Source organism: Carassius carassius, chromosome 11 (assembly GCF_963082965.1).
Source record: "Carassius carassius chromosome 11, fCarCar2.1, whole genome shotgun sequence".
Taxonomy (NCBI): domain Eukaryota; kingdom Metazoa; phylum Chordata; class Actinopteri; order Cypriniformes; family Cyprinidae; genus Carassius; species Carassius carassius.
In genome coordinates, this window is record NC_081765.1 from 19,592,218 (window position 1) to 19,604,427 (window position 12,210).

General features: G+C 38.6%; 1 protein-coding gene across 1 annotated transcript in view; it reads right to left on the reverse strand.

Moving 5' to 3' along the window:
* Positions 1-11,959, reverse strand: part of LOC132152958 (potassium voltage-gated channel subfamily H member 3-like) — a 108,530-nt gene extending 96,571 nt beyond the window's left edge. Inside the window, exon 1 of the mRNA XM_059561994.1 lies at positions 11,480-11,959. Coding sequence (XP_059417977.1) covers positions 11,480-11,555 — 76 coding nt within the window. The 5' untranslated portion in view covers positions 11,556-11,959. The remainder of the gene's footprint in view (positions 1-11,479) is intronic.
* Positions 11,960-12,210: the final 251 nt, after the last annotated feature.

A 12,210-nucleotide genomic window follows, 5' to 3' on the forward strand; every position in this document is an offset into this window, starting at 1 on the left:
AGAATATTTTTGCTCCAGCAACAAAAATAAAGTCACAGCTGAGCTGTTGCGTGTCTCTGAGCAACACACAGTAGCGTCATTTCGTTCCTGAATGTAACGATGTTTGAAAAAGAGCTGGTTGAGTGAATAATTCAGTGACTCACTCATACATACAGTTGCTTGATAAATTCTTAAATCAATCAGTGTTTTTGAACTAACTGGTTGAATGAATGACCCAGTGAATCGTTTATAAGGACATGCAGATATATCACCACCTATTGGTCTATGGATGTAACCTGCAGAAAATCCCCACAACAGATGTTCTCTGTTTTAGTTGTTTGGAGATGTGTACAAAGACATCTATTTTCACAAACGCTGTAAAGTCTCATTGCTTCTGTAGTATACATTAATACTTTCTGAAACTTCTTAACAAATGATACGATCGCTAAAGTGCGTTACTATCCTTCAACAAGCTCCTTATGTGAGAGATCACCTGTAAATACTGCCAGTGAACCGCTGTGCTGTTCTAGCTTTTGTGGATGGCAGTGACTTTGATCCTGGATGACAAACCTGCCACTTTTCCTGTCACCTCAAACACCCCTTTCCGAATCGTTCACAAATCCCTCCCTTCACCATCTGTGGAGAAGCATCTTGAATCACAAAGAGACGCAAGCTAAAAACAGGATTTAACAGCTGCAGGTGTAATGATGTAAGAACAATATAATTGTACACTGCTACTATGTGTATATTTTGTAGAATATGAATACTGATATAGGCAGACTGTGTGAATATTTTTGTGTAAATCACATTAAGTTAAGCAGAACTGTTGTAGGCTTCATAACTTTGATGAAGTGATTAATCATTTCCAATTACTGACAAATTAGGGATTTTTGTCTCTAAAGGGGACTAAAGCTTGATGTATTTTCTGTGTTACATGCAAAAAAATTAATAAATACCTGTCTGCCTTTAGTCAAAAACAGGTAGTCCCACCCCAAACTTCACACCATTTGTCAAGCTTATGTTGCTATGTGAGGACAGCATGGTGAGGTTCAATTTTCACTTTTGGAGCTGTATAAAATAATTTATTTTGTTAAAGGGGTCATAAACTTTTATGTTTTCTTTGGTCCACTTATGGTGTTATTTTTACATCAAAAAAACATCATAATTTAGAAGTATAATAGGCTATTTTTCTGTAGTGTTTTGACCACCCCTCATCAGAAAAGCTCTGTTTGAACAGCCGTATCAGATCGTAAGATCAGAAGTAAATGCACACTGCTGTGTTTGTTTGACAACCTACACCCTTCATAGATGGACACTGTTGTGCATAAATACTCAGCACATATCAAACTATCAGTAATAACAGACAAAGCAATAGTGACCACATGATAAAAACAGTTACTCTTGTGCGGTGAGACATTACTGTCTTTTTGAAAATCCTGTGTCGAATTGGGCCTTGTTTGTAAACGAATTCATGGTAAAATGAAGAGAACAAAGGACCAAGTTCTTTCTCGATCTTCATTAAAAAAATAAAGTTAATCCACTCTTTCCTAAAGGTGGGATCAGAAAGAAGGCAATGCAAAGACTGTTTTTTCTTCTTATTGTCTCCGGAGTATCTTTATTGTTTGATTTCTGCATAGACCTGCGTTTGCCTCGCTCATTATTTACACTACATGCATGAGTTGTTGGGCGGGGCTAAACTGATGGTGATGTAGAAGCAGGTTTTGATCTTCTTCTGCAGAGGCGGTGTTTATCCACACTATTACGTCATAAAGTGGTACATTCCACAACATGTCATTTTGGCAACCTGGCTTCAATATAAACTGCTTTTAGACTAACTTACAGGATGTTTTTATAGTACAGTGACCTTTATATGTCAAAAGATCAAGGGAATTTTGATTTCTCAGTTCATGATCCCTTTAAAGAAGGAAAGTTGAAGAAAAACTGATGAAATTTCAGCCAAGAAACCAAATCCATCTGCTGGTATAAAGTTAAAACAAGGAAAGACCAATAGTCATGTCTCTGAAAGAGCTTTAGAAGTTTTCATATGGATCCATTGTGATTCAACAAAGAATTGCGTAGGACAGCCAGGTTATGCAGTAGTGCCTGGAGACCCGCAAATACTTCTAAAGTTCTCCTATACAAGCCTTTGATTTGTTTTCTCCAGTAATCCCATCGATGACTGACACTTGGTTATTGGATAAAACATATAGACATGGTTAAAAGCCTTTGACATGCCTCTACATCTTTTGTAATATCTAGAAATGTTGGTAAAATGCCTCCTACAGTTTGAGCAAAATTTGCATGCTAAAATGAACCAATGAAGTGTTAATCTCAAATAAATTGAATAATCTCTATATTATATTAAGGCAGCAAATTATGAAGTAGTGACAAACCATGACCTAAAAGTAACTGGAAACACAAATCAGAAATATAATTAAAAAAAAAAGATGATGTTGAAATCTTGATATACAGTAATATACAATAATCTTGAGCTCTGGCCCTTTTTATTGAATGCAATATACAGTATTGTTTGTTACAAAAAAGCATAACTTCCAGCAAGGCTGAAGTCAGTTTGCCAGAGGCATTAGAGACACTGCAGTATCATAGTAATTAGTCTCATATAACAGTTCACGGTTCCATTCCGAAGGCAGGGGGCTGGTTATTTTTTTATAGTCTTTATGCCATAAAACTTTCATAGACTTTGCTCTGAATTACATTGTATGGCATCAGATTGCCAAAGTAAATGGAAACCTTTATTGATTAATTAAGGAAGTTGTCACGGTTTTGCCAATAGACCTTTGAAAAGGAGTTAATTCATTCAAACCAATTAGAGTCCCTGCAAACTCTAACTGTCAACGGAATGCAGTAGGCCCTGTGCAAAAAATCGAATGCGATTTTCATGCACATCTCATCAGTAAAAACGCTCCTGTAATTAGAAGTATATCTCCAGTACGTGCGTTCAGATCAAGGTTGCCAGGTTTTCACAAAAATTCCTGCCCAGTTGCTTCTCAAAACTAGTCCAATCGCGCTTCCAGGAGGTTCCCCGATAAAAATTGATTCCCGGGGTTATAATATACGTTTTTTAGCAGGGTTGCCTTGGTAAAATTCGCATTTTAGGTACTAAATATCACGTTATTTGTATTGGGATCGCTTCGACCCGCGGACATGAAAAACAAACAGACTTGCGACACTAGTTGGCATTTACTACACCGAACCGTAATTGACTGACAATCTACACAAAATTGATGTTAAAATCGCAGGCGATTCTTTGTCGATTTTTAAAACGATTTTGTGTTTTTGTGTTAGTTGTCGGTAGACTACGGCTCTGTGTAGTAACTGCCGTTCCACCTGAACCAGTGTTGCCAAGTCTGCGATTGTTTTTCATGTCCGCGGTTTGAAGCAACCCCAATACAAATGATGTGATATTTAGCCCCTAAAATGCAAATTTTACCAAGGCAACCCTTCCAAAAAATTTATATTTTAAACCCGGGATGCAATTTTTATCGGGGAACCTCCTGGAAGCGCGATTGGACTAGTTTTGGACTAGTTTTAAGAAGCAACTGGGCAGGATTTGTTGTGAAAACCTGGCAACCCTTATCTGAACACACGTGCTGGAGATATACTTCTAATCACAGGAGCATCTTTACTGATGAGGTGCGCATGAAAATCGCATTCGATTTTTTGCACAGCCCTAGAATGCAGTCTATTGCATGACGTGTTCGCATGAGAGTGTTTATGTATGCGTCATGGTTTGAGTTTTTTTATAAGAATTACAGCGCACAGCAGGCTCAGTGTCTCTCAGTTTGACATTTGCTTTCTCCCCCTCAACTCTAAACCTGAGTCTTCATATATAATGACAGCATGCATTTAGTAAGATTTAGCCCTGTATCCTGTGAATGAATACAAAACATAACTTACATATGAATAGATATAGACAAATCCTCTACTGGAGAGTCTTATATATTCATGTAAAATTTAAGTGATGTTGGTTCACATGCACTTTAATGTGGTTTAGCAAGTCAGAGACAAAACTCTGGATTTTTTAATTAGTGTTTTCATTTTGTGTTATTGGCTATTCTTGCAGCATTCTGCCTGCAGTGTCTGTTCTGAGTGCTTGTGTCGAGTGAATATTCAATTGTGTTTACACATAGACCTCACATTCATAATACACAGAGTTCTGACAGGGATGTCGATTTTGAAACTTCACGTGTTGCCACAGAAGGCTCTATGTGACTTATCTCTCAGGTCATTCACAGCCTGTCTCTCTCTGATTCTCTCTGAATTGTTGTCTCATCGGTGGCCAATGTTTTCTCGTCTTCTTTTTATAATGAGGGGCAGATTGTGCCTAACCATGGTGTCATTACACCACCCTGGGGAGAAACTCTTAGCCGCATACACACATACATACATGCATGCACACACACACACACACACACACACAAAACTCGTAAAAAACAACTCTTCCACTTAGACATCATGCAAAGTTCATGAGACATCCGTAGCCTGCATGTGTTGAATTGCCTCAAACACTAAATGGACATTTCAAGATTTTGTTGATTACCGTTACCCTTTCTGCTTCTACGAATGCAGCTAGTGCAACCCTTCAAAAATTCACCATGGTAACAATAATTTCTGGCAAAACAACATAGTTTCTGTACTGACCAGCTCATGTCTGGTTGCTAATTGGATTCTACCAATGGTAGATATTCTCAAACACACAACTTTTACTGTAAAATCCATCTCATTGTGAACATAGAATCAAGGTGGAGCACTGATTGTTAAGAAGTTCTGGAACCTAAAATTGTCTGGTCGGTTGCTAGTGTGTTCAGAGTAGTTGCTAAGGTGTTGCTAGGGTTTTCTGGATCCTTGGATTTTCTGGATGGTTGCTAAACTGTTCAGAGCAGTTGCTAGTGCATCTATTGATGGTTGCTAGGGTACTTTGGACGGTTGCTAAGGTGTTCAGAGTTGTTAGTGAATGGCAACTGAATGGCAGTTGCAAGGGTATCCTGTATAGTAGCCTTATAGCTATTAATAAGCACCCAAAAGAATACATGTTAAAGAGAGAGAGAGAACTAAAGGAGCAGACTGCTTTAAACAGGTGCAAGAAAACTGGCCAAAATGGCTGACTGGAACAAATAGAGAAGGGGGGTCTCCAGGACACTTGATGCCCTTAAGGGAGAAAAAATGTGTGCAAGTGTGTTTATGCATCTTACACAGACACACAGACACACGGGAGCCAAGAAAGTGTCCATCTGGTGAACACACTCTAACCTGATTACAGAGAGCAGATGAACAAAATTAATATAGACGATTCACTAATACAAGGACTCACTGGCTCGATTAGGGTAGTTCTGGCACCATGACCATCAATATGGGAGCTGAGGATTGAGCAGAATACGGAGATAAAACATATCTGATCTCTTATTTATTTGCTCAGCTATATCCAACTAATTTTTGAATACATGCTGTTTAAAGGTTTTTTTTTTTTTTACAAAACATTTTCAAATAAATGCTGTTCTAAATGCTGAAAGCTGAAACAAAGGCAGCAAAATGGTTTCACATTGATAATAAGAAGAAATATTTTTGAGCACCAAATATTAGAATGATTTCTGAAGGATCATGTGACACTGAAGACTGGAATAATGACAATAAAAATTCAGGGCTTCCATAACCTACATAAATCATATGAGGCACCAAAAAGGAAATAATTCTGTCAAATCTGGATATATTGAAGTAAATATCAACATATAAATGGAAATCTCAATATATAGAAGTAAATCTAAATATATAAATATAAATCTGAATATATAGAGAAAAATCTGGCTAAATACAAGAACATGCTCCTGTACTCTCCATTGTTGAACTCTATTTTCTCTGCCTCTAAATCTGCCTTGAATGTATGTTTCCCCAGAATAAGGTATAGATGACAGAACGTTGATTATATTGTGATCAAGCTCCATATCAGGGAGAGGTGTAAATCCCCCATTCTCTTCCAGCCATAGTTCCCTTCTGCGATTAAATAAAGTCCTGAGGCTAATACATAGCTTTTGAGATATGGTCCAACTAAAAACAATATCACGTAAATGTTCCTGGTGATTCCTTGAAATATTGTACCTAGTAAAGAGAAAAAATGCTTTTATTTATTTATATTTATTACATTTATTTATATTGGAATACCAAAACCGAACACAGTGACTCTTTGGCTACGTTCACACTGCAAGGCTTAATGCTCAATTCCCATTTTTTGAAAAATGCGATTTTTTTGCAAGGCCGTTCACATTTCCAATTAAATGCGACCTTTTGTGATCTCCTGTGTGAACGTGAAATGACCCAGAAGTTACCCGCATGCGCAGAAGAGTACTCAATGCTCAACAACGTCACTCGTTGTTTGCGGAAGTAGCTAACGTTAAACATGGATGTCAACAACAGTATAGTCAACAGCGGAGCTCTTTTTGCAATATTAAAGTTATTTTCCCAACGGAGCCAGCACAATTACAATCTTCTCGTTTTAAGAAGAAAATTAAAAATAAGGAGGAGAGCAAGGTTTTTGGCCATGGCGTTTTGTGGAGCAGTATTAGCAACGTCGGTACAGAGAAACGTGTGGGTGCGGAGTCGCAGCCAGGAGTGGTGGGATACTGATGTGAGTGGCTTCACTAATACAGAATTCATCAGTTCATCTTCTTATTCCCGCCTACTTCAACGCAGAATTATGACGTTTGTAGCGTATCAATGACGTACGGGTCGGATACATGTGGCCTGGCCATTCAGACGGAGGTCGCATTTCAAAAGATCGGATACGTATCGGATTCAGGACAACATACCCAAGTGGCCTGGGTCGCATTTGAAAAGATCGGATCTGTGTCGTTCAGACTGTCATGAAAAGATCAGATACTGGTCGCATAGGGGCAAAAAAATCGGAATTGGGTCGTTTCAGCCTGCAATGTGAACGTAGCCTTTAACACTGGACAAGAGTGTGCAAAATGTGTAGCCATGATGAATTGTGAGGACCTTTTGGCACTACGAACAGCCTTTTGTAAAATACAGTAAAAATACTCTATTTGGTTTAGATAAGTGATATGCACTTAGAGTAATTAATTTAGTACAGTATCTGCATTGATGCATTCAGGCATATTGTTTTAATAAAAATAATCATACCAAACACAAACTTTGAAAGGTATTGTGTATTACATATTAGGACCTCAACAAAAGGCCAAAAATCAAGTAAACATTAGCTTCCGTTAAGAAGAGAAAGTGATTGTGTGTGTGTGTGTGTGTGTGTGTGTGTGTGTGTGTGTGTGTGTGTGTGTGTGTGTGTGTGTGTGTGTGCTACTGTGTGACGACTCAGTCTATGGCTCACCCCAATGTTTTGTTCAGTTTCTTTCTCATCTGCTTTGGAGATTAAACAAACGCTCAGACAGGCCAAGATGAATTCTTGACACTGCCGGCTGTTAATTATGATGACTGCAATCGGTTTGTTAGGGGTGTGTAATTAGCTGTGTGTTCGGTGAATGGAAAGCCCTGCATTTATTCTGTCTGAAATGTGCTGAATGCTCTGAATGAATGTTTGATTGAATATGGATGACAAAGACCGAATCACCTCCTTTTGTCTTTCTTTTTTAAATTTTTTCAGAGAATTTTTTTTAAATCTCTCTGATTTCTAAACTCTTCACAGCAAAGACTTTGGCTAGCTGTATTTAGTAAGCTCATATCAAGATCAGGAGTTAAATGTGCAGCGAGATGTAATGTCTAGGGATCACCACATCTCTAACAGATGGAAGACGGTCTGTCTGGTATCTTCATGCTCAAGAGGACTAATATATGTAGACAACAACAACAACAACAACAACAAAAAACTATCTTGCATGGTTGTTCGGTCGGTCAGTAGAATCTAGAAAGACAGCAAAATTATAAACGCATACTATTGTGGTGGAGTGATATCCCTTAGAGTTAGGGTTTTCTTTTCATTCTGATACAAAGTATCAAAGCCAATATCTACACCAATAAGTTTTATGATTTTCGAGGATAAAACAAATAATTATAGCCAACAAACTTCAAATAGCCACAAAACAGGCCTAAACTGCAAATTATATACAACCCGAATTCCGGAAAAGTTGGGACGTTTTTAAAATTTTAATAAAATGAAAACTAAAGGAATTTCAAATCACATGAGCCAATATTTTATTCACAATAGAACATAGATAATGTAGCAAATGTTTAAACTGAGAAATTTTACACTTTTATCCACTTAATTAGCTCATTTAAAATTTAATGCCTGCTACAGGTCTCAAAAAAGTTGGCATGGGGGCAACAAATGGCTAAAAAAGCAAGCAGTTTTGAAAAGATTCAGCTGGGAGAACATCTAGTGATTAATTAAGTTAATTGATATCAGGTCTGTAACATGATTAGCTATAAAAGCTTTGTCTTAGAGAAGCAGAGTCTCTCAGAAGTAAAGATGGGCAGAGGCTCTCCAATCTGTGAAAGACTGCGTAAAAAAATTGTGGAAAACTTTAAAAACAATGTTCCTCAACGTCAAATTGCAAAGGCTTTGCAAATCTCATCATCTACAGTGCATAACATCATCAAAAGATTCAGAGAAACTGGAGAAATCTCTGTGCGTAAGGGACAAGGCCGGAGACCTTTATTGGATGCCCGTGGTCTTCGGGCTCTCAGACGACACTGCATCACTCATCGGCATGATTGTGTCAATGACATTACTAAATGGGCCCAGGAATACTTTCAGAAACCACTGTCGGTAAACACAATCCGCCGTGCCATCAGCAGATGCCAACTAAAGCTCTATCATGCAAAAAGGAAGCCATATGTGAACATGGTCCAGAAGCGCCGTCGTGTCCTGTGGGCCAAGGCTCATTTAAAATGGACTATTTCAAAGTGGAATAGTGTTTTATGGTCAGACGAGTCCAAATTTGACATTCTTGTTGGAAATCACGGACGCCGTGTCCTCCGGGCTAAAGAGGAGGGAGACCTTCCAGCATGTTATAAGCGTTCAGTTCAAAAGCCAGCATCTCTGATGGTATGGGGGTGCATAAGTGCATACGGTATGGGCAGCTTGCATGTTTTGGAAGGCTCTGTGAATGCTGAAAGGTATATAAAGGTTTTAGAGCAACATATGCTTCCCTCCAAACAACGTCTATTTTAGGGAAGGCCTTGTTTATTTCAGCAGGACAATGCAAAACCACATACTGCAGCTATAACAACAGCATGGCTTCGTCGTAGAAGAGTCCGGGTGCTAACCTGGCCTGCCTGCAGTCCAGATCTTTCACCTATAGAGAACATTTGGCGCATCATTAAACAAAAAATACGTCAAAGACGACCACGAACTCTTCAGCAGCTGGAAATCTATACAAGGCAAGAATGGGACCAAATTCCAACAGCAAAACTCCAGCAACTCATAGCCTCAATGCCCAGACGTCTTCAAACTGTTTTGAAAAGAAAAGGAGATGCTACACCATGGTAAACATGCCCCGTCCCAACTATTTTGAGACCTGTAGCAGAAATCAAAATTTAAATGAGCTCATTTTGTGCATAAAATTGTAAACTTTCTCAGTTTAAACATTTGCTATGTTATCTATGTTCTATTGTGAATAAAATATTGGCTCATGTGATTTGAAAGTCTTTTAGTTTTCATTTTATTAAAATTTAAAAAACGTCCCAACTTTTCCGGAATTCGGGTTGTATATATATATATATATACAACAATCAGACCATAATACATATCATATTTAGCTTTGTTTACATGCAGTGGAGAAAAATAAATTCTTCTTCTTTTTTCCTGTCATACCTCTGACAGGCAGTGTTCTCTGTGTCTTTGAGTGCTGTGGCTGAATACTGTCTGACTGCTTGCGCTTTTTAACATTTTTGCTCATGTTCACATGAGGACGAATAATTTCTATATTACACAACTATTTTTTAACCAAGTTAATATTTTTCACAGCTTATATAATATATTTTACTATTTTGTTTTGTTATGTTATGTTATATTTAAATATCATTCGTATAAATTATTACAAAGTAAGGATCATGAAGTAGGATTGATCATATTGTGAGAACTTATCCACTTAATACTGTTTCCAGAAGTGTCTTGTATCTGAAGATTGATCCAGTCATCCCTAATGCATACTCTCAAAATATCAGCCACAATAAAGGCTGAATCCATCTCTTCCTGTTAGTATGTGTGAATGTGAGGAGCCGACAGCATTAATGCAGTCCAGTGTTTATCAGTGTCTACAGCAACTATCTCCTCTCTCTACTGGCCTGTCTCTGAACTCCTCTCAAATGGGAGCACACCAGCAGCACAAAACTCTCCTCTCGCTCCTCTCTCCTTTTCTCTGGCATCAAACAGCAGAATTAAACCTTTGATAGTGCACGTAACTTTGAGTTTAAATGCAGCAGATCCCAACCGTGTGTGAGGCTATAAAGTGACCAACAATAATATGAGTTCTTATCTTTACTCAGATTTTACTGCTGTTCAGTTAATTCTTCTGTTAATTTGTGAATTTTTTTAGCAGTAGAGCTGTTTGAATAATTTTAGTCATTCTTGGGGTTACAGGGTTTATGGCATGCTGTTGTCATGGCAAGTTGAAAAATTTAAAAACCAAATTTATATTAACATGCATATGGTTTTTTGTGGCAATCAACATTATGCCACAAAGGCTGTCAATTTAGCTTAACTTGCACTTAACCCAGAACATCCCTTTAACCATTAAACTACACCACTTGGCCACTGGACAGACACTGATGTGAAGCTGCATGTTAGCGACCCTCTATCCACCTACACACATACACAAGTTACTCATCCCTTCTGTTTAAAAATCACAGATTCACTCTCTGTGGCTTTAGATGAAAGATAAGTCTAAAGAATGTGAAGAAAGCTCAGAAGTGCATTTTCTCACACTCATCATGCAGCACTTGAGTAGTGACAGATGCACCTGTTTTACTCTTAGATGTCTGACCTCTTTCACCCTCAGTGAGCCATCCAGATGTCAAGTAAAATGTATTCTTAAAAAACATTGTTAAACCTTATTACATTGCTTCTGCTCTTCAGATTATGTAATTATTTGAGATGCTAAGAAGAAAATGAGATAAAATGTACTAAGGATGCTAGGGAACAGATCACAGCACAGAACATCCAAAATAAGCAGATATGCAGCAAACTGAACTCAGCAAGACAGGGAAATGAAACTAAATCTTTCTTTATAATTGAGGCAGAGACCAAGTTCACAGTGTTCCACAACACTTAGTAGATGACTAATAGCATGGACATTAACTTTAAGTCAACACCAAAATGTATAATGTAAATAAAATTACCAAATATCAACCAGCTACACGAAAGGATTGAATATGTCCCCTCGCGCGCATTAAGAGCCTATACTGTTCCATTTTACGCACAGGTGTAAATAGCAGTGTGACTGTTAAATTTGCCCCAAACACTTTGTAATTGCATTTGACACTTTGGTGAAGGAACGGTAAGCTGCGCACTTACGGGTGCCATCGAAACGGGTGGCGATGGTGTCGAGGAAGGTGTTCTGCGGGGCCAGCAAACCTCTCATCACAGGCATCCTGGGGCGGGTCGACTGCGTCCTCCTCCCTCCTCTTCGCCCTGCAGGGTCAGAGGACTCCTGCTCAGCCCCGAACCCGGGTAAAAATCGGGATGTTCCGGGCGCGCATCCTAGACCCTGCAGGAGCGCCCCGATCCGTGATACGCGCGGCTCCACTTTGGCAGCTCAACAGTGACCATATCCTTTAACGAAAAGCCCACATATCTGCCTTACATCGTGTCATAAAGAGGAAAATCCGCGTTCGTGTCTTTGTAAGTCAGGTGCTTGGAGATCAGATAAACCCGTGCGTAACGGTAGCGCTGGAGACCGGAGCTCTGACTGGTGAGGAGACTGCGCACTGATGCTGTGTGGATTCCTGGCACCAAGAGCCTTGCTTTCTACATCTACAGTATATAACTGGCTTTCTCTAGTTGCTATAACTAGCAGATGTCACGTCACGTGGTGAGCATGAGTCTGGTAAAGAGGCTAGAACCCTACTAGTTTTATTTTTATTAAAGACTGTTTATTCAGATGAAATGATCCATAAACAGACCAAATTTTGATTTTGTTAGAAATTTTTCATACAAAAATGAAAAAAATATTTAGTGACTGTGGACGGTTCTTACTGTTTCCTAATTTTGCACGTAAAAATTATATATTTTTTTATTTAAGGGGC